The 23,699-nt window shown below is 41.9% G+C and overlaps 2 protein-coding genes across 4 annotated transcripts in view; one reads left to right on the forward strand and one right to left on the reverse strand.

Annotated features, from left to right (window-relative positions):
* Positions 1 to 23,699, forward strand: part of COL8A1 (collagen type VIII alpha 1 chain) — a 102,793-nt gene that overhangs the window by 76,193 nt on the left and 2,901 nt on the right. For all 3 annotated transcript variants that reach the window (XM_063148262.1, XM_063148263.1, XM_063148261.1), the window contains exon 4: positions 22,070 to 22,385. In XM_063148262.1, the coding sequence (XP_063004332.1) occupies positions 22,073 to 22,385 (313 nt within the window). In that variant the 5' untranslated portion in view covers positions 22,070 to 22,072. The remainder of the gene's footprint in view (positions 1 to 22,069; positions 22,386 to 23,699) is intronic.
* Positions 1 to 23,699, reverse strand: part of ST3GAL6 (ST3 beta-galactoside alpha-2,3-sialyltransferase 6) — a 103,592-nt gene that overhangs the window by 31,727 nt on the left and 48,166 nt on the right. The gene's annotated exons all lie outside the window — the stretch shown is intronic.

Consider the following 23,699-nt stretch of genomic DNA (forward strand, 5'->3'; position numbering starts at 1 on the left):
GGATGAATGTTGAAGCACAAGGCTGAAATCAGGGATATTTCATTTAAGAAGGTGATGCAGTTCTTTGCTGCATGTATTTTGGACCATTTAGTCAGCAGTGTGTTCCTGTGTTAATGGAAGATGGTGTAAATGGAGTCAGATGTGCAGCAGCAAGGATTCGCAACACAGCTTGGGAATGTGAGCTATGCCATCTGATGGCAAAGCTAAGACTTTGTATAGAATATTTTCTGCTTCGGGTGCAAACAGCATATTTCATGCTACTTTGCTTGCATTACAGCCATTTTTAAGCAATTCACAGAATGGAGACTAAGTATTTTGAACGTGCAAAAGGTCTGGTATGTGTTCAGGTCCCCCCTCCTGTGCAGTGTTTGTAAAGCTGTCCCTTGATAAATTACAAACTGAAAAGAAAGAAAAGGCAACAGCTTGTAGCCTCTGCTGAAAGTGTAAATAGAAATCTGAGTTTAGCAGACAAAGTTCACAGTTTGCCGTGAAAGGTCAGAAGGATTTCAAGCATTTTTGGTATTTTGTCTCTGCTGTCTGCTCAATATCAAGCAAATAAAACATCCCTGATAGACAGCTTCCAATTCTGTATACTTGATTTTCCTGCTCAGCCTGAAGGAACACGGAAAGTTCTGTCTTTGGCATTCTGCAATTACTTTAAGACACACCATCCTAACAAAGCTTTAACACGTACTCAATCCCAACTTTTGATGTGATGTTTGGTAAGCTAAAAGACTTACCCAGCTCAGGTAGGCCCAGTGGTCTGCAGTTTTTCTGCTAAAAATTTAGAGTGATGAGGAAGAGTTATATAATATGTTAACTCTCAACAGGACATGTTTGTTTTTTCCCAACCATTGTACACACTAAAATACATCAAAGACTTTTATGAGAAATCTCCTACAATCTGCAGTTGAACCAATTGATTCTTGGAGGAGTCTGGCTTTTTATTGTTATAATTTTTGCCTGCAGTGAGTTCATTCCCTCTTCTGGATATTATTAACATCTCTTTTAGGAAAGGCTTAGCTCTGGCCTCAAAAACACTGACAATGACATTTTTATTTCCCAAACTCAATTAAATATATACCAAGTGGAAATTGTTTTCCTGGAGGTATGTAACCTCAGAAATCTAAAGAAGAGTTATATTACTATGTATCTCAGATGTGACTACAACCACTGCTTTTTGTGAAATCACTACTTGCTGTATTCAGGACTGAATAAATAGAAATGAATGTGGAAAATGGAAATGCTGTGGAAATGGGGAAAAAAAAATCTTCTGTGTTAATCTTGTCTTTGGGTGCATCTCTCCTGGATTCAGAATTTTTAAAGATATCTTAGGTGTGTGATTGGGATTAAATAGTAAAAATAGGACAGATGGTGAGCCAGGTGTTGGCTGAATTTTTTTGCAAAGTGTATCCTTTTAATCTCCCAAGTAAGCTTTTTCTTTGTGTTCCTAACTTCACAACCTGTGGCATATCTCAGCATGATCATACATGAGGAGATTGTTGTACACACTGTGAATGCCAAATACCCAAGCCCACTTTGTGTCTACAGGTGTTGAACATGCCTGGTGGGGTTTTCCCTGTTCCTCCCACAGGCATACTTGACAATGTCATGAGAGATCTTTTTTCGATCTCAGATGCTCACATACTTTGCACACCTTGTCCTTCAGGCTTGGGCAGAATACCCATTCCAGTCATTGTGCAACTTATTCTTTCATACATATATTTTTATACCTTGAAATACAAATTTCTTTAGTTTTAAAACCTGATGTCCTTTGTACCTGACTCAGAAGTTTCATTACCCGCATGAGTAACAGTGGTTGTGAAGAGCTGAAGATTTAAAGTCTTGCCAGAAAGTCCTCTTTTGACTTCCCTCTCCTTTTGATTTTCTCTCCCCTCTGACTTTTTACCTAGATATGGACAATTTTTCTCCGAGATTCAGTAGTGCTGAATGGAGCAGAAAAGATGCCTAAATGTAGGTGTTTCCTCCTCCCACCATGGCCAGATGTGGAATACAAATGCCATTTCCCATTGTGATTAAACTCAGCCAGGAATGGATCTGTCCCCTAATTGGAAGTTATAATGCATAGGAAGTGCAGACACACTCAAACTTTGTTCTCTTTTTCCCCTTAATCTAAAACGGTTCAGATCAAAGGGCTGATGCCTACCCATTTTCTACTCACCAGCAGAAAAATCTGCAGATTTTGCTGTGCTCAGAGCAAAGCACATTCCAACATGATACATTTCCATCATAGCTAGAAAACAAAGCCTTTTGACAAATGAGAGAGAGTCTAAAAAGTTAAAACATGGTCTAAAGACAGGAAGGCAGAAACGACTAAAAGGAAAGGTATTTCTTAATGCTTAGTTTATATAATATTTGCCCTCACCAACACAAGGAATACAGTGCTTTTAATGAGCTCTCTGTAGGTGATCAAAGTACCTGAAAGAAAGGCAGACTCTCCCCATTCAAAGGCACAGGAAAACACCATGTCTTAAAATACAATTTTACCTTTACAAAAAAAAAATATCTTTCATTTATCACAACACTGAAGGCATTGTAACACAGCTGTTCTTCAGCCAACACGGCCTGCAGCACCTATATAAAGGACAGTTATGTGAGCATGTTTTTATTATTTTGCTTTTCTTCTTTGAAACACAAGAGGGTTAGATCTGTGTCTGTGCTGATCGGATAACTCACGCCACCTGCAGGGCAGCTTCGTACCGAGACGTATCTGATCTCGAGGAGCACCCATGAAAACCCAATGCAGTTTCCATCCTGATCAAAAATTGTTCCAACAGACATTTGACCTGGCTGTAGTATCTATAAGAAACATTCGATCTTCAGATGCTACACCATTTGGCATTCAGTGTGCTTGATTTTATAAATATACTTTATAAATATTTTTAAAACGCCATTTTTATCGTGGTTACAGATAAGTTTACAAAGACATCTAATTCTTCTTTGTTATTGCCACAAATTAGTTATGGTGACTGTATCTGGAGTTAGAAAAATTATACAAGATGGCTTTTAAATGCCAAACCCATTCTGTCTAAAGACTGCAGTAGGGAGTCTAATAAACACCAAAGTTCACAAAGCTGCAATTGCTCTTAAGAGCTGATCATCCCTGAACTGCCCTGTGCAGTGTTTGCATTAAGCCAAGATGAATCCCAGAGTGCAGCTTTAGTGCTAAAGAGGAAAATGTCTTGGATTATAGCTGTAGAAATAGTACCCTTTCCTTAGGACCAACACTATTGCCTTTACAGAACTGTGCAAGTATCAGCCTTCCCAGTGCTTTCAGAGGCTCATTTGTATCACCCATTTCAGCTCTCTTTTTGCTCATTAGCGCTGCCTAGTCCTTAAGTCATAACAGATCACCTCCAAAAGCAGGTCACAAGCTGAGCTGCTGAGCTTGAAAGTGGCACCACTGATGCTAGTAGGAGTCCTTCCGCGTCGAGCAAAGGGTTAATCCTCTGGGACAACAGCCCCAGGCTGGCGCTGGGAGAGGGTGGAGGTGGAGGAGCCAGAAACTGCATAGGTGAAGACACAAGGACTGCAGCACTCCTTCCCCACCCAGCCAGAGGACTGGAAACAGCCTGTGGCAGGAGTCCAGTGCATGCCCAAGACATGGCCTACCCATGCATTTTACCCAAATCATGCCTTGCTTTTCTTGTCTTCCTTCAGCAAACCAGGCCTTTTATGGCATGACAAAGACTTACATGGTCTGGAATAGTTTTTTTCACTTACATAAAGAAAACTATTCCAGACCATACTACACTGTTTTCTCTTTTTTAATGTACTAATGTGCAGCAGGTAAGTGTGATTTTTGGTCAGTGCTTCTTTACTCTCTCACCTCCTACTCCCCAAGACTTCTGCAGTCTCAGTGTATGCAATATTGGAAAGTTGGCAGTAAGGAGGGCTCCCTTCCTATCTGTCAGGAGATAAATTAGCTACAAACATAAAGTAGTAGTTCTGTTCAGTTATGATATCCCAATTTTACACATGGGCACTGCCATTGATTCAGTGGAGGATTCTTTTACATTACACTACTCAGAGATGAGCATCAGGGCTTAAACTTCACTCTTCTCTCACAAAGTGTAGAGTTATTGTAAAGTTTCCTTCCAGTAAGATCTTCTTGACAAATGTCTTTTCAGGAAACAACTCTTTTGCATCTCACAGCCTTGAAGAGAACCTGAAGAAATGTTTCTGCTCCTCAAGCAGACTTGTGGTCTCTGTGTGGCTTTATTTGAAGTCAGAGGTTCAGAGACACCTGTAAACAGTCACCTGCAGGGACTGGAAACTGTGGGAAACAATGCAGTGCATAAAAGAGCTTACTGCCATACTTAGAGTAAATTCATTGGAGAAGAGTGTAAGCCAGTACTTCCTTAGTTTTCTTGGGGCAGCATGTTTTCCTAGGACATGGGAACAGTATTTCACAATTATTATTTTCTAACCCACTCCCCTCCAGCACAGTTGGAAGAGAGAATATTGGATGAGAATAGTAAACATTCAGCATGTGCCTGTTTCACCATTCTGAATCAGAGCACCAGCCCCACATTCAGAGATAGCAACTGTGGGAGGCTGTCTTTCATCTGCAGTAAAAAGCATTGGCTTTTCTGCACACTAACATTTCAACTCATTTACAATGTGCATTCTTTGGCAGCACACAGCTGAACAAGATCATAGAAATGTATTTTAAAATGTGGTAACATTCAAATTGGGTTTTCTTTGAGAAGCATCTGTGTTAAATGACAATTACACTGTTGCATTTCTTCGCAAAACAATTCAATTTAGGGTTATTATTTTCAGTCAGTGAGGCATCATCACCAAGAGTGAACAAGGCTGAACTATGAAAAAGTTTAAAGTATCTTAGTAATGAGTTTAATATATTTGGAAGTCCTGGATACTCACATGCTTTTTTTGCACTGATTTTCTGTGCTTGGACAAAGATCAAACATAGTTGTGTAGCTGGCACACAAATATGCATGATCACTTTGGTGAAATTATAAAAAAGGCTAACATCTAACTTGTCCATGTCATGTTATTTGGCAAAATAATGATGTAATTAAATGGGTTTTAGTACCAAAAACATATGTATCCATTTACTTTTAAACTTTTTTCCTCCTCAATTTACTAAATAACGCTTTTGTTAGAGAATAAAATTCAACGAGCTTCACATGTAATTGGTGGAATTCTTCATCACAATGGGAAGAGAAGCTTCAGCACACAGATAATGCAGCAGATTTATAGATCTGATTGCAGCACTGACCCTTGGCCTGCAGAGCTCCCAAGCAGGCCAATGAGGCATAGCCTTTTCCACAGGTAGGAAGTGGGTCTGCTGGTGGCATCAGCTAACCCATGGTGAAGGATATGAGTAGAACATTTACAGCCCTACTTCCAGCTAAACCAAGAAATCTTTGGAGTATGATATGTTGATTTCATGAGTGTTTAAAGAAAATTTCTGCAGGCAGTGGGATCCACATGTGTGTTTTCATGGGAGTTCCTTGTAAAACAATAGTCAAGTCTGAACATAAGTATGTATTTTTAATGTGAAAGGTTTACATTACAGGTTCTTTCCTCATTTTCCTACTGCCTGTAGGCCTGTACACCAACAGAGACATCTAAAATCTGGTTTCATTTAATTAAATGGGATCTTTGTCACCAGTTGAAAAAAAAATCTGATATATGAAATAATGTCTGTTCTCATTACATTTCCAGCCCAATTTCCAAGATTTTGGGATAGTTTTGAATAGATGAAAAGAATGATAAGAAAAACATTCCCTTAAAAGAAAATAATTAAATGCAAGCAACACTCCCACTTATGTTCCAACTCTTCCATCTTTGGAAAATTTTCTTTTAGCTCAGAGGGGCTAGGCCAGTGAAGCTGTTCATCTGGGGCATCCCATTAAATGTCATAACTAGCAGCATAAGTTGCAGTAAAATGGACTCAGTAAAAATCACTGTTGTCCACTTCAAACCAGACACATTAACCACTCTGATAATTTCTACAGCAGAACACCAATATCAATAAATTAGGTGCATGCCAAATTTGGGACTCAGTGATATTGGTTCTTCTCCTTATAAATGGGAGTTACCTCCACTGCAGTCAAAATGCTTCTATAACTGAAAACAGAATCTGGGCCTGTAGTAGATACCTGTTTATTTAGCTGCACAATAGCTGGCCAAGGTTTGGGTATTTTTAAGTTAATACAAACCAGAATGATTCTAATTTTACTGCCTGAAAATGGTAATGTCATAGATCTAAACTGACATTTTCCCCTTGCCAAAATATTTTACACTGGCACTTACTGTTGGAAAGACTAATTTTTTTTCTACTGCCAAGAACTGAGTAAAAGTTAGCCAAATTATTCAGTTCTTAATTGAACAAAATTCTCATTGTAGTTTTGCTTGATAAGGAAAAACAGGCTGCAGTCTACTGCATGGATAACTGTCTGGGTATGTACAAGATGAGATTAATTCTAAAATATTTAACAACTAGCAAATTTTATACAGGTTACAGTTCTCATTGAAATTAATGGGGTTATCTACATATGCCAAACTGCCTGTCTGTACAAGTCACCAGTACTCCAACTCCAGAGTTTCACAAGCTTCTAATGTTGCTAATTGTTACATGGAAGTAATTAATGGAACTACTTGAGAAAAATCTATTCCAGATCATGAAGTGGCCCAAATTACTGAACTCTAGGAAATATACTTTTTACTTTACAAAACAGATATTCACCAGTATAATCAATGCACAGGAACTGGTGTGACACAACTTTCTCAAAGTTACAGTCTCTACTGCATGTAGTTTTCCATCATGCCTGTTCAGATTTCTGCATTTTATCTGTGTCATAGATCCTCCCAAAGAGAATTACTAAACCTTCATAGTCAGGAGGTTTCATAAAGTATTAAACTTCAGCAATGATTTTTTGCCTGAGGCAGACAAGGGAAAACTAGCCAGGAAATTCTTCAACAATATTGCGTTAATAATTTTGCATTTATAAATGAAAAATAAGTAGGCTTGTCTTCTCTTCCATAACAGTTATCACTGGGCTATGAATGGCACAGCAGTGTTGAATGGTCACAAAATTGATGACTGCAAGTGCAGGAAAACACAAATCTCTCCCCTTCCTCTGGATAACTTGTCATTGCTTAGTCCTCTGAACATTTCAAGTGTCACATTTAATCAAGATGAGGACTTCATTTCAAGCCAAAGACATAACGGCATGTAATCTTTATTACAGTACCCAAAAAAGTAAATAATTTTCAATAGACCACTGTTAAGAGACTGATTTGGGGATTAAATATTAAGCACAATAAAGGATAAAACAAAAGGTTAGAACAAGATATAGCTATTAGTCATAAAGAGAGAGAAGTAAGAAGGAATTCAGGAAGACAAGAAGCAGGAGTAGAATTTAGCAGCGGTTCTCAAGGATGATTTATGAGATTTGTACAGATATTAGGAGATAATCCAGTCTAGAAGCTGAATAGGCAAAAACCCCAAAACTGAAAAAAATAATATACCAAACTGAGGCGTTTTTGCAATTTCTTAGTGATTTTGATTACTGGTACTGCCTTTTAGGTTGAAAAGGAGGGTGATAATTTATTTCTATAGATACTATTCAAAATGAATCCATTTAAAGGCAATAACATTGTAATGTGGCAGCAGTTTGTACATTCTGCTCTCTGTTTTTTAAGAGATGAAAACTTTTTAAAAGTTTGCTTTACTTCCCCTCCTGCATTACTCTGTACTGCATCCCCTCTCTGCAGCACAGGTTACTTTCAAAAACCTGTACTGAGAACAGTATCTAATGAAAGAGCAAACATGGATGCCATATACTCCCAGAGATTATAAAATCTTTTTGATTTTTGTCCAGTACAATCACTGCTGATTTATTATTAAAGCTTAAATCAGTGATGATGGAAGAAATTGGATTACCTCCCAGTTCCAAGCAGAGAGCTGTTAAATCTCTGGTATCTCTGTTAATTTCTTCACACATTCTCCTCCTATCCAGACCCAGCTCTCCTCCAGATGTTTCTTCCTTTGCCTATCATGAAGCTGCTGTGCTCTGGGGTCCCTCAGTGTGAAACAGTTATGTCAGTACAAGCTACTCATATAGATGCAGAAATACCAGCAAAGCTGATTTGGGGTTTTGATTTTTTAATTTGAATTCTCACTGATTGTTTCATTTGTGTGCATATGCTCAGATGTGCATGCTTGGGCTGCCCCAGCACTCTCCCAGCACCTTGCTCAGGGCTACTGGTTTGGCTGCTTTTCAGCTGCAAGTACCTTGTCATTTAGTGTTGTTTCAGCAGCAGAGTGCTCCTGCTCTAAACACAGCCCAAATTGCACCCCATATCCAGTGCTGGCACTTGTCCAAGTGTCTCACAAAGCTGCAAACACACCTTTGGAAACACTAGCCTTTGGGTGACTTTACTAATAAACTGTGAGTACAGTCCTCTAAGGAGCTCATTCCTGCAGGATCTAATCAGCCTTACTATTTAATTTATTGAGAAATTTGTGACAATTTTCAGGCAATACTGTTCAAACCAAAGAAAAAACCCTCCCACTCCTATCCTGTGGGCTATAATTATATCCTCCAGAATATCTCTTTCATTAGCATAGTTACCACAAAGCAGATCAGAAGTATTTCTGTCAAGAACACATGATTTCTGTTAACATTTGAAAATCTGAGCATGTTTCTCGACTAAATGCAAAATTAACTTGGAATTAATGTAGGTGCCCCATCTCAGAGTCAAAAAACCCACACAAATGAAAATATTTTTAAGCATTGCTGATAGCCATCCTGCTGGTATGAAACACAACTCCATTCTGCTTGCTAGAGAAATACCAGCCTAGTGGTTTATTTTTTAATGTGATTGAGCCACAGCCTGTAGGTAGCCATAAACCTTTGGTTCTGATGTTCAGCAATGAGAATCTGGTGGACAAAGTTTAGAAGGAAGGATATGGCATAATTTAAGTGCATTGCTTTTGTGGAATTAGTCATTGTTGATCTAACTGCACATCCTGGGAATATCTAGCACATGCCTTAACTACGCCATTGCACAGATACAAGAATAATTTTTACAAATACTTAACCGCTTTTAAAAAGTCTAGATTTTAAACAAAAAAAAAGGAGGATGGGGCAGGGAACGAAGGCCTTAGCTGACTGACAGTACAGATATAGAACCTTTCAGATCCTAATCCATGAGGGGATGTTTGCATCTGGCTCCATAACGGAGTTCACATGCCTGAATTAGATGCCGGCACTCTATGCATGTGTGTAAATGGAGTTAAGTGCCTTGGAGGGGGATTCACAAAAGCCACTGTTTGGAGAGTTGCCTAAGCCAGCCAAATAGTGAAGGCTGAAGACTGCAGTTCATCCTAAGTCCTAGCTCTCTCCTGGTTTTAAGTGCCTTCTGGTGAATGAAGTACACAGGCACAAGTCCCTCATCTCTCAGCTCATAGCTCACAATCCTCTTTAGAAAGCAGGTGCCAAATTTTTCTTTCAAACTCCAAGCAACCATCATCAGCTCAAGCACAGTCTTACTTGGGCTGAGGAACATTGGTCTAATTCTCCCTTTGGCAAAAGGCGCTTCTGAGGTTTGCATTCCCTCCCTCCTGGGTATGCCTGAGCCAGCAGGCTACAGGCATCAGCTCCCAAGAGGTGGGTAAGATTTGGCACAGGTCACAGCAGACTCAAGAAACCATAGGGAGGAGGGAAATCAATGAGAGATTTTGTCTGAAAACCTGGGAAGTGTCCACAGGTAAACGGAGCCTTAAGTCCACACCCAGCACTAAGAAAGGCTTGTGCACTGGGACCAAGGTGCCTTTGAGGAGGATTTCAGTGGTCTAACAGCTCAGGCATCAGCTTCTCAGGCCCTGATAAGGGGCTTGGATTTCAGTTGTGGATTGAAGTGCTTTAATTTCCTCCACCAATCCTACATTCTCCTGTGCTTCCAGCCCCAGCTCTACCTTGTAGTGCTGCAGGAAGGTGAAGAGAGGCTGGTGTTAACCCTTGACCCAGTTGAGCTGCTTGGTAGCTGCAAGTTTGTCAGTCTATCCCTTCATCCTGGCTGCAGTACAGATGAAACGCACGTGCTGGCTCCTAGTGCAGATATTTTATAACTATTAGTCCCCAGAGCTGAGCACTGACCAGCTTTCCAGACTGTGCATTTGCTAGTCTCAGTCATCATGGGTCCAAATGGCTACACTGAACATTTCAGATTGTTCTCCTTGAGTAGAGTTGAGAGACTTGAGTGACTGATAGTATTTGCTCCTCAGGGCTTGACTTTGCTTTCCTTTGGCCTCATTTGGGTTGTTCCAAGGTGTCAGATGTAGTAATTTCAAGTTCTTTAAACCATAGCACATTGGATTGCATATAGGAAATTAATTCCATCCCCTGGCATTTTTGGAGTTCAAATGACTGTATATTTTCATGGATCCAGGATAAGTGTGTGTGAGTGGAATGGGGAGGGTCTTTGTGTGTGTGTGTGCGTGCGGTTCAGAAGGTTTTTTTTTTCTTTTCTGTGCTTTTGAGAGGCATGGCAAACTCTTGCTGTAAGTGTTCACTGAATCGAACCTTCAGGGAGTATTTCACAACTCAGGCTGAAAATTTTTTTGGTTGTGTCCTGCTACCCTTATTTCTGCACTTGCAGAGTGGGAAGTGGATGCTACCTGTGTAGGCCTTTAAATGTAACACTAACAAATAACAGTGACTTCAAGCTTTTTCTTTCTGCCCCTACACTGATGTGTGCTTTTGTGCTGAAGCAGACTTGAGTAAGATCTATTTCTTACGTGCTACAGAAGAGGAAAAGACAGAAGGTCTTTAGAAACAGATCTGTTCCTGCATGACACAGGGATGTGTGTGTGCAGTTCAGCCATGACGGTAGCATAGAGGAGTTTTCAGTCATTTTCAGCCTTTTTTTTACGCAAGTGCCAGATGATGAAGGGACCTACATTGGCACATTGGTAGATCTACTGCCACCATCTAGCAACTTCTACCTTCACGTCTGCCCACAGGTGTGACTCAGAGCACAGAGGGTCTTTCATGAAAATTACAAGCCCGGTTTTGAAACCATTTTAACCAAGTGAGTGTTCAGTTGTAGTTCTTGTCATCTTAGTCTTTATCAAGAAAAGTAGCATAAAAGTAAAATAATTTATCCATTTAGGAAATATGTTTGTGAGCTAAGACCTGCTTGAATTTTGGGAGTGGAGTGTCAGGTCATGATTAGCACATCCTAACAAATATGATGATACCTGCAATATTTGACAATAAAATAGGAAATTAATTACTGCTAAATAATTTAAAAGCATGCTCCTGATTTCACTCTTGCTGGAGTAGTCTAGTATGTTTAACCCTCTAAGGCAAGACTATTTCACTGTTTGAGCAAAGGTAGGAAAAGCATGCAAAGGGCAGGAATGTTTTTAATTGAAAATAACCTTCCAAAAAATTGTCTGAGAGGAAGTTTTTTCATATTTTACAGACATTTGTTACTGTTTTCATATCTCCCTTGGACTGGGACTTTGGGTTTCTGCGAAGTGGCAGAGTTAGAGCACAGCAAATAAAAATAAGGGAGAGAAGAGCTGCTCTTTTTCTCGACAGGCTCATCAAAGCAGAGTGAACGGAAATATTGTAAAATGGTAACAATTTGTCTCCAAAATAAAGCCTTCAAAGCCTCTTGCTTTTATTTTAAAAAAAGGGTCATGAAAAAGCATGAGGGAAAGAGCCAGGAAAACATTTTGTAGGCCATCAAAGTGGGAAAAGGAACAGAAATGCTGTGCCAGTTTCAGACAGAGGCAATCAAGTAAATTTTCATGCAAGAAGGCAATGCATAAGGCCACAGGATTGCAACAGGAGTCACAGAGAAAAATAAATTATTTCAAATTAAGATCAGACCAAGTACTTCAGGAGTCCGACACAGATTTCTTGCTTTGTAGAGCAAGAACTCACTGGACTGGTAAAGTGACCATTGCTTGGATTGCAAAGGCTGAAGTATGATCACTACAAAGGGGCACAGGAAATAAAATTTATTTATGACCAAAAGACTACAACCAAAAAACTTGTGCACCCAGAATTAGGCTCTCTTCTTAATGAGATTTAATGGTCTTGATTCCTTGATAGGGGTTAAGCGCTCCCTGTAGTGGATCACTGTAAAGCATTTAAATTTAATCAGTATGCATACAGTGCTAAAAGGAGCTAGAAAGTTCTACACCTTAGAGAGGGTCCTGCTTCATGCTGATAATAAACAGGCTAAAACTTACCCCTTTCCAAAGAGCCATCCCTTCTGCCTACTCCAGGCACCCTAGAGCTGCCAGGAGCCCCAAACTGTCCCACAGCAGACCAGTAGCCAGACCAGGTGTTAGCTGTGTTCTGTCCACCTATGACAGAGCAGCTTTTGCATCGCCAAAATGAAGACATGGTGACAGTGCCCATGGCATGGCAGGATGTCACACCACACAGGGTGTCATGAGTGGCTTACAGGCCATGCAGGGCAGGTCAGACCTAAAGCAGCACTAGCAACTGAAACAGTACTTGCTACAACCTCGGGATCAAGAGAAGCCCAAGGGCTGCTTCTGGCCACTTTTCCTTTGTGTCCTTAGGTTTGGCACCAAGAGTACCTCAGGCTAAGAAGTCCAGCCTACACAAGTATTACAACTGCAGACAGCTGTACTGCTTTACATAACACTTAAACTAATAAGAAGACAGATTATCTTCCCTGCAACACTTGCGACAATTAGTCCCTGTCATCACCAAGAACACTTCTATAATCAGGATTTTTCTTTCTACTGCCATCTTTTGGGAAGTGTTTAAGAAACACACATACTTCAGCACCTCTTTGTGTCTTGCAGGTGTCAATGAAGGGAATTTCTGCATGCACATCTAAGTTTTCCTAAAGGTGTTGAGATCTACTAATTCATAGAATGCTCCTTCTCCAAGAAATCCTTCAGACACGACATAAAATCCTAAACCATGCCATATTAGAATAAAATATATATAGACAGATTTAAGACTCAGTGCACCTTCACAAAGCTGACAAAATATTTTTCTGCTTTTAGTACAGTAATTCAGTAAATCAAAAGAGGAACTAAGAGTTCTCTAACCAGTAAAACTGGTTGATATCCTTCAGAATAGTATTCTGGCACCTATGCATATTTGGCCAAAGATTTAGGATATGCTGAGTTTGTTAATTGTCACAGAAAGAGGCAGTCTTCTTCCCTCACTTCTACCTACTCCCACACATCTGATGAGATGGAGTTTTACAGTGAACTGTGTGGATTATTCACTTGTCATTTAGAGCCAATTGCTAGCCTGTGGCTTGTTCTCAAAGCTGTAGCTGGCTAACCCAAGAGGTAGTGAGTGAAATGGAAACTCTTTACACTTCTACCCGTGAGTATAATTAATAGCAGCACTGCTAGAGGCACCACTTTAGATTAAAACAGTAAAACATTGTGATGCACTCTGCAAACTATTGTACCATAGTAACACACAAACAATTCTATCATGAAAATCTGGGCAACTTCTACTGCAGGGAGCCAGCACAACCTATCCCTAGACAGAGCAAGGCCAAGAATGATGAGTGACAGCTGAGAAGAGAGGTTTCCAAAGCAGGCCTGCAGTTCCCTATTCACACTGAGATGGAACCAGTAATCACCATAGTTCATTATCAGCACCTCAAGGTTCAGCCTCCTGATCACACACTTCTGAAGTGCATCACCAGTTTGCCTCCTGATCACACACCAGTCTGAAGTGCACCACCAGTTTTTTGTCTTTGCATTATTTTTGGAGTTAGTGGACGGGCAGTAGATGTGAAGTGTTCTCACCAAAACAAAACCCAAATCAACAACACCCTTAGGAAATTGTTGGTTGACTATACAAGCACTTCCATGAGAGCTAGCCTCCTTTCCAGTGTGTTGTGCATGGCAAACCCATTCTATCTAATAAGGAGAATTCCTTGGACGGAGTCAGTGGCTGTGGCCTGTGAGAAGCTCCTTCTGCAGTGCTCAGTAGCACCAGCCCTGCAGAGAAGGAGCCCTCAGCGCAGTTCCCACGTAGAACAAACAGCTGTACTTGGACATGTTGGTGGCCAGGCCGAGGCTCGGTGCCAGCAGCACGATTTTGTGCTGATAAGCAGGGAGGTGGCTCTGCACTTTGATCACTTGGTGTGTTCCACATTACTGGGTCTGGCTTTGTGCGCTGATCACCGCTGATCACTGAATGGGAACTGAGTGACAGTCATTTAAGTGTCTCCATCAAATCTGCCTGCCACCAAGACTTCAGGCAAATTGCCCAGAAGAGAGCATTAGGCAGAGGATTTGAGTGCATGCTGTATGGCAGAGAACAGGAAAACACATTCAAAGGCAGGTATTTACTAAATCCTACCTATAATTAATTCTAATCCCATAATTAAAGTCGCATGCTTTTCTGCAAACATTCCCCCACATTGGACCTTTCTCCCCAGCCCAAGGTCAGGCACCAATTCGAGCAAATGAGTACATGCCACCAGGAAAGAGAGCTACGTCCTCAGGGACTGTGGTCACCCGGCCAGTGGTGCCCAACTTACTGATCCTTGTCACAGCTCCCTGCCATCTGACTCGAAGTAGCTTTCAGGCATTTTCCACCAAACAGCATCCAGGCCAGACCCTCAAAAACACGCAGAAACAAACCCGCCAGGAAATCAATCACCAGTGCCAAGCATCTTAATATCATCGTAAATTGTGAGCTTTGTGTCTGTGCTGAGCCAGCAGAGGCCTGTGTATGGGAGTTGGGGTTGTGATAATGTGAAACTTATCATGCCCAGATTCGCAGAGAGATGAGATGTGTACCTGAGCCCACATAGGTAGGCTTACAGCCCACTGGGCATGAGGAGACTAAAGGCAAGATAATTATGTCTTCATGGACTAAAAATGTCCTTCTCACTGTAGCTGCTTCCACTGGCAGGGTGTGTTTTCACACATAGGCACACATAAATACCTGCACACAAGCAACAGATACACTCTGTTTGGAAGTAAGAAACTGGGGAAGCCCAAGGGTGCCGTTTTCTTACAGAAGGCTGGGTGATCATCCAGAGTGAGCACACACATGAATGTGTTTGCAGACAAACTGGAGCAGAGGCAAGTGCTTTGTTTTTGGAAATGCATTTATAAATGGATAAACAGAGACCTCCCCCCAGGCATTGCAAGAAAAGATCATATCATTACCAGTGAGGCCAAAGATAGCTTATGGATGACCATTGGTTTTTAAGATGAAGCCATTTATTTAGATGTTATCACACTTCTCTAAGAAAGAAGCTCTAGGCACCTTTTTCAATTTAAAAAAAAATAGAAACAAGCATCTGCCATGTGTTGAATATTCCCCATTAGAAGCAGGTTTATGCATGCATGCATTTTAAAATGTTTATTATGACAATACTTGTTATGACTGCCTTAGATTTAGTAAATACCACATGATAATCAGACACAGTTGTTAGACCTTGAGCAAAATATGATTTAATTTATTTTTAACATACTGAACAATAGCTATTTCTTGGTAATCTAAACTGAACACAGGCACTTGAGACTACTTTGTTTCCTTGGAGGAGACAGTGAAAAGGAGGGAGGGGAAAAAAAATAAACCTGATCTCTGTGGGAGAGTTTCTCAAGAAGCAAAATGGCAAGATTACATTTACCATAAATCCTACTTTTCTCCCTACTGAATGCACAAGCTCTTATAGACACTTTAACAAGGTAAATTCTTCACCTACTGAAGAAACAGGTATTGTCTTCAGTGAAGCTTTAGGCACTGTTACAAGCAAAATGGTGCAGAACCCCAAACCTTCTGGGGCATAGATCAACTATCTTGTGCCAGTAGCATGGCTGGGTCTTTGCCCAGGTGCTGTGCTCCCCTGTACTGTCCTCCTGCTCTTCACTGCTGAAAATAAGATTAAATCAGTACAGCTAGTGTTAACTTGGGTTACAAAACAGGTTAGCTTTCAGAGGAAATCCATCTCAAGGTATATTTGGTTCCTTCACTCCCTGCTTTTATGTGGAATATGACTGAATTTTCAAAAAAAGAAACCCCCTACACTGGTGTTTAATTAGTTTGCTGGCAAACTGGAAAACATCTGTCCAAATTATATAAAGACTCATTTGGCACAGAATGACAGAAGTGTGGCAATGTGTGCACTAAATGGTGCTTGAGCACATGCAAAATTATTTGGCATGCAAAAGGTTTTTTTTTTCCTCTACCTGAAAACACAAGTTTCCACTAAAATTCAGTCTCTGTACAGTACAGGGTACCCTCAGATTTGTTCAGAAAGTACTACTGACTGACAGGTTAGTCTTCACATGATCCAGAGATGAATTTAATGAAATCCAGAAATGATCCAGAGTTAATGATCCAGAGATGAATTTAAGCTGTGATGAAGTTTTGAAACAGTGTCTTTGAAAACTGTGGACAACAATGAGCTGGGAAATTCACTGCTCAAGTTGGTTACATTTTGCAGCACCAGTGCTGAGAACAACAAGCAACATTTGCTTGATTCTTGTATCTGAAAATGCCCCACCCTTGAAGTCACAATAGCTATTCACTGGATAGAAATAGCTTAGTTTCGTACAGGAACTAAAGCCTATATAGCTGCTCTTCTAATTTTGTGATGAGAATTCTTCCTAAAAAGGTAGCTAGCTAACAGAACTGGTTTACAAATGCCAACACCTCCCTCCCCAATTTATAAGCCCGGTGCTCAATCCAATGCTTTTCATGTGGTGGAGACCTTAAGAAAGACATGTATTTGGTGGGGGGGGGGTCCACACTTTTGCAAGCACAAATCCATCAGTAGTTTAAGGGATATGTATTGTAGAAAGCAGGGCCAGGATAGGTACTTGTTCCCAAAGTAGCCGTAAAAATGAAAACAGAAAAAAAAAGTGCTATCACTTTGTGAGGACTTCAGTTCTCTCTTATAAGCCCTTCTGTGACATTTCTTGAGCTGCCATGTACCTCTGTGTATGAACTGGGTGGGGCCTGTCAGTGAAAACCCCCCAGAGAGCAGCTGTGCACCTCACCCACCAGTTCTCTGCAAAGCAGCAGGGCTGCTCCTTATGCACCTCAACACTCTGTTTGCAATTTCCATTGCATTATACTGCTTCTTGGATGTCTCTGTATGACAGACACTTTAGTGAGGTGTATAATGCTCCTGTGGCATTGGATACACTATTGTAGATACTTGGTAATAGGATCTTTTGTCAAGGTCACTCCAGAAATCACCCTAACCCCTTCTGATCTCAACAAAACACGCTGGAGAATGTAGCTTTTTATCATCAATTGTTTTTAGTAGCACTCTTCTGTGAACAAAATCTCCAGAGTCACTAGGATTTTTATTTTGCAGCACTCATTTTCCTTGTGGAAACCAGAACACTAGCAAGGCGATCCCCTCAGTGCTGTGGGGAACTAGTCTCTGCAGCTTCAGGCAGCCCCTATAGAAGGGACCGCAGGGAAAAGATTTCAGGTCACTGAGATACACTCATGCCTTACGCCCGTTTGGGAAATACAGCAATTCAAAAGCAAGAACTGGTAAGTTAAGCCCATGGGGGTAGTCCCTGGGTGTTTATCTTAGAAGTTCTCAGACAACCCAACCTTGGTTGCATAGTGATGACTTTCCTGTAAGAACCAATAAATCAAGGACTAGTTTCCACTCTTTGCAAGACCACCTATGATTCCAAGTCCCAAGTGGATGGGCATCACTCTTTCCATACACTCTTTACATAATTACGCTAAAACAGCCATTATTTCATCACACCCATTTAAGAATTATGACTGCTGGTGCATTTTGTTTAGTCTCCTATTTCTGCTGACAAACTCAAATAGCCAAAGAAAGGTCCTTTATAGTTTTCTCAGGAGAACAGCTCTACCAAAGAGATTATTGAGAAATGTTCTCACTCACTGTAAAAATGTGTTTTTTCAAGGATTCTCTCTCACCCACAGAACCAATCAGATACCTTCACACACAAGCAACTGAACACTGTGGTTTAGGATAATGTTCCTTCACCTCAAGTGTCTTGTTCCACCCTAGGTAAAGCAAAATGTTGTGGCTTAATCTGAATGTCTGGTGCAAAATGACATGTCACATTGTGGGAAAGCTCAGTGGCTCCTCTCCTCCATCTTCCTTCCAACATCCAAAGTTACAGTAAAACTTTGCTTTCTCCAAGCCCTTGGCTTCTCTAAAGGTGTACTCATGCACTTATTAACCTGCCACAAATTCACAGACACATTCCTATTGCTTTCTGACAAAAACCCTGGAAAATCCCAATCCGAAGTGAAATTATTGTTCCACCAACAGTCATCTTGGAAAGCATGTCAGATTGCATTACATGAATGCATTTGAGGGTGATCCCTAAATTGCTGGGATTTGGGTGAAGGGGGTGGAAGGTCTTACACTTTGGCTGAATCTTCAAAATAGGTTTTTTTCCTTCTCACTCTCCTTGATTTCTGTCACTGTGAGGAAAACATCTCCTTTTGCTGTTCAGAAGCTCTGGAAGACCTTTCCAACATTTAGGATCTATAGGCTTCTTTTGAAAACCAAGAGCAAGATTTTCAGTAGCTTTTAGGCATTTAAAGACGTCCATAGTGAATGGGTTTCACTAGGAAACCCATTAAATGAGTTTCCTAGTTAGGTCTTCAAACTAGAGCTGTGCACCCAGGCATTCAGAAACAAACTGCAAGGCAGAAAAAACACACCTTCATCTTCTCTCAGTGTATAAATAACATTTTAGAGTAGGATGAGAGGAATGAGCAGAAACTCTGAAGGACTATCCCCGGCATCTCTCATGCTTCTGAGCAGGCTTTCCCTGTAGTGATGGTATCTGACAGCAATAATGCAGCGGCAGCACATATGACTCTACCACATCTCTCATCAAGACTAATTTTGTCTGATACCTCCTTCCTTTGAGAGAAGGGGGAGATGAGCTGGACAGACAGTACCAAACACAGGCTGTGTCTCCAGTAACTGCAGCAGATCCCAAGCTCCAGACAGCTCACGAGGCCACAGGGGAGGCTCTGACCTCCTCCCACAAAGATATCAGCCAAATCACATCTAGCCCAAGGTTGTTCAGTAAATAAACTCCCACCTTCCACCTCAGCTAGTCACAGGCACCAGCCCAAGCCAAAATCAATAGATGAGAAGCAATCTGTCATTTCCAGGCCACACTGGTTGAGTTATGGATGAGTCAAAAAACACTACAGGAAACAGAGATGGGGTGAGATCATCTCCTTCTCTGGAGCCCTCCTATCTCTACAAGTCTTGCCTAATCTCCCTCAAAATTTCCATGTGCATATACAAAACCATCTCCTGTACCTTGTGGTTGTGCCTGTTCCAGTGCAGGTGCATTGTGTGATGTTTGGCAGGGCCAGGCCAGCCTGGCACAAGCAACAGGAGCCTGAATTCACCTGAGCAGCAGGCAGGCTGGTGTCTCCTGTAGGAAAGTTTTTTCAGTTATTTCAAATGCCTCCCACTCGCACACAAAGTCCATGTTTTGTAATAAAAACAAGGAGAAAATCTCATCCAAAGGAATTTTACCTATTTCCCCTTCTACTTATTCCACTATAGTTATCTTTTTAAACCCTCCCCCCACCAAAACTGGCCACTAGAACAACAAAGTAGCCAAGACGCTAAATGAATAACCTAATTCTTCAAAATCCACCTTGCCCTTCATACTAACAGGTTTCAAACCCAGTCCTATATCATCCAGTATCTTATAATTTTTTAAAAGGTTTCACTGAATTTCTCCCTTCATACAGGTAATGTTCTTTCCTTTGAGAGAGAGGCAGAGAGAATAGTGCCTCTCTATAGAAAACAGAAAATTTTCCAGTAACTGAAATTTTCCATGCAAACTTAGGTAGGCATTACCCTATTCAGCTGCAGAGAAGCAAAGGTGTTGCAATTTACTCCTGTACAGAAAGGAGCAGGAAGGCCAAGAAAGACAAGGGGGATATATTCCTGCCTCCCCCATTCCCCCCCACCCCTCCAAAAAAACCCCAAAAGGTTGCTTAGGGTCCATGTGCCCAGATGAAGCTGCAATGGGTTAGTTCAGTCACCCCACCCCAGCCAAGCCACAATAACTGATCATGCACAGGCTGTCCTCCCACTCCAAAGCTCACCATTGAGCTTTAAGCAGAAATATCACATCCCAAGGCCCTAATCCTTTAGCTCACAGCAGCACAGCCAGCTGTGGGCTAAAAGCCACATTAAACTCGCTGGAGGAGAAGCATTTGCTGAAATGCTTTGCTGAACAGGATGAGCAACTGTGCTTGGGCTTTAGCTACCCTTACAAACTCCTGTACATCTTGGCTCTGGTTTTCTTTGCCACATGGCAGCTGGTTAGTTCAAGAATTCCTGGGAGGGAAAGTGACTGTAGAAACTCAGCTGTGCAACATATGCTCCATCTAGTGTTTATTCGTAGTATTTCATTTTCTTAAAAGGTTTGGTTTGCTGTTAACATATATTTCCATCTTTTCTGTAGTTCATATGTCTGTAGGTGATCATTGCTGAAAATAACCTGCTTATTTCAACTACACCATTTTGATCTAGCCTCCATTTACACCTTCAGTAATGACTATACACCAATTTCCATTCAGAGGTAAAATCTCATAGAGCAAAATTAAGGGAAAATGTTTTAAAAGGGCAGCAAGGGTTTCCCCAGGTGCTTTGCCAACACCAAGTGAATGGAAAACGTCAAACAGGAGTAAAACATAAAACCTGGCGGGCACACAGGGGAAAGTTTTTCCCCATAAATGATACTTCCCAGACATGAGGGCACAGTGCTGAGCCCCTTTGCCATAGACTGAGGTACTTTTTCATCCTCTATGTCGATCCAGGCCGCTGGGGAAGGACAGAAAAATAAGCAGGTGACACAAAGCCCTTGCTGCCTTTTCAGGCTACCCTCATCACACCAGAACACAGCAGCTGCTGGGAGCAAATCCTGACAAGTAATTTGGCAAAGCTCTGGAGCACAAATGACCTGGAAATGCACCCAGGTTGGGTGCAAGGCATTGCAGAGTAGAAAAAAGGAACAGTGGCAACAGCCATCAGGTTTGGCAACTGCCATGTGTATTTTGAAAGGGCAGAACTTGCATGCCAGATTTGGCTGTGGGCCAAAACACTTCAACACACAGAGTCTCTTTTTACCACATGCTATCCCCTAATTTACATTACTTGAAGGAGTTCCCGGTTCCTAATTTGCTGTTCAGCTGATGGTAGTGCCCTTAACTGCAAAAAGAAAAGCCAACAACAGGTGGGACAAAAAGTCCCAAGCTAACATTTTGATAAAGAAGTAAAAGAAAGAAAGCCCAACCCCATTCTGTGGTCTTAGCAGGACTGATGAGGTGCTGGGGTGGGCTGCCTTGCAATGGGCCAGGATCTGCAGTGGGGAAGACCTTCAGAAAATAGTTGAACATTCCCAGAGGAAGGCTTGGGTTGGCTGATCCTACCTGGAGTGGTGGCAGCCTAAGCAGGTCCACTCCTTCTGGGAGGAGGCCAAGAGGATCCCAGCCCAGCTAAGAGGAGAGCTGGCAAGGAGCTGTGATAGAAACAGAACAGCCCTCGGACACTGCAGCCACAGGGTACAATCCCAGGCACAGATTTAAGCTCAGAAACAGCGCTTTCATTGCTGTGGAAAGAAGAAGGGGAACCGACAATACAGCTTCTTGGGCAGAACACATTTAGGAGATCCCCACATCCCCTGCCTGCTCTTCCCATGTGCCAGAGCTTGCAGCAGAGCTCCCCAAATCTCAGGTGAGAAGGCAGCAAACTGGGAGCAGGCTCCTGTGTGAAGTAACCACAAAGGGCTCCTCTGGTATGGCATAAAACTAAACACATAGAAGGGCATTTGCTGTAACAGCAGTGCTTGAGTAGACCCTCCAATTAATCAGATACAGGCCTTCTGCAGGATATCCTCCAGGGCAGCACACAAACCAGGGCCACTTTGCAGAGATTTAGGTCCAGTTTGCTGCAGAAAATGAGAACAGCTTACCCTAATGAGGAATGCACAACATGAAAAAACATCTTCCAACTGTGTGTTTTGTGGTGCTTTTCATAGGTGATGGCCATGCTGCTCTTCCCCATGCAGCTGCTGGTAGTGGCTGTCACTGTTTACCTAGAGCTGGTGAGGTCTGCTCAAGGTGGTGCCTACTATGGGATCAAGCAGCTGCCACCTCAGGTGCCCCAGTACCAACCCCTTGGACAACAAGTACCTCACATGCCACTGGGCAAAGAAGGCATCCCAATGCAGCACCTGGGCAAGGAGGTACCCCGCATGACCTACGGGAAGGAGTACCCCCATCTGCCCCAGTACAGGAAGGAGGTCCCACAGATGCCCATGCTCGGCAAGGATATGGCTCCCAAGAAAGAGAAAGGTAGGTCAGCATGTCCCTCTCCACTCCTGCACGGTCCCATCTGGCGTGCCATGGGGAAAGTGAACATTGGAGCAGGCTGCTGCTGCAGGCTGGGCACAGCACCCTTGTGCCCAAAGGGCTGGCCAGGCTCATACCTGGCCACAGGTGGACAAAACAGGTTCAAGGGAGCTGTGGGGCAGCTCAGGGTCACCAGCACAAGACCACAGTCATCCTCTGGGCTGCAGCACAGCCTCTGAGCAGCCCTTCTTGCAATGAGCCACCAGCATACAGGTTTGCTCAGGTGCTGTTCAACTCTAGGAAAAGCCTTGCTGTCCCACCTGTTTGTAAGAGACCCTCTGATGGGATTTCAAATGATGGCTCAGAGTCCTGTCTGGATCTGCTCCTACTCTCACTGGAAATAGCAGACATATGAACTAAGAGTCCCAAGGTTTAAATTTATGGGAACATCACTGTTTTTGTCTGACTTTGTCCAGACCCTGTGATTTTGAGGTTTGCCAATAAAAACATACAATTTCTCTACAGACTCTGGAGTCCTCTTTCTGTAGGTTATTTATGTGTGTAACAGAGGCCATCCTGTACAGAGGATTAATGCACAGGTCTGCGCGTACAAGCACTTTCTCTGTTCAGTAAAGGAAGTTTGGACAGTATTAAGGTATTTAAGAAAACAAAAAAAAAAGTCCAAAATACAAAGGGTGACCAGGAACACCCAGTGTCATAAAATTCTTGTGAGGACCACCAGCATCTGTGCAAGTGCAGACAAACTGGGTAACTTTGTCTTACTGAGGCCCCAGCTAACCACAGCCTCCAGTGACTTCAGAGGGAAATGGAAGATTTCAGGGCCTATTTTTGGAGTGTATGAACAAGAACCATTGCCTGTAGTAAAATCAACCTACCTCATGAGGAAAGATTTTTGATGCGCATAAAACACAACATGTGCAGAGAGAGAAGGTTTCTGCCTCCCATAAAGCAGAGGTCTGCCCTCAAACCTCATCTCCTCTCCTTCCCCAAATCTCTTACTTCTTTACACATTTTAGAGCCAGAAAGAGTTTCCATTAACCCAAAAAGCAGCAGCTTGAAAAGCAACGAACCCCAGCAGCAACGTCCCTACCCTGACCTGCAATGACAAGTGGTGACATACACAAAAATACAGGTTTCAACAATAAAACCTTTTTCAAATTGTGTAGAAGAGCCATAACTAGACATGGCTATGCCAAAAGAGCAATAGTGACTAATGCTGCAGGTTTCCAGTAATACTCTAATGGGAACCAAAGCCTTCGGGAAAATACAGACATACCTTATGTATAAACTTCTTAC

The sequence above is a fragment of the Melospiza melodia genome, chromosome 2 (genome assembly GCF_035770615.1).
Source record: "Melospiza melodia melodia isolate bMelMel2 chromosome 2, bMelMel2.pri, whole genome shotgun sequence".
Taxonomy (NCBI): domain Eukaryota; kingdom Metazoa; phylum Chordata; class Aves; order Passeriformes; family Passerellidae; genus Melospiza; species Melospiza melodia.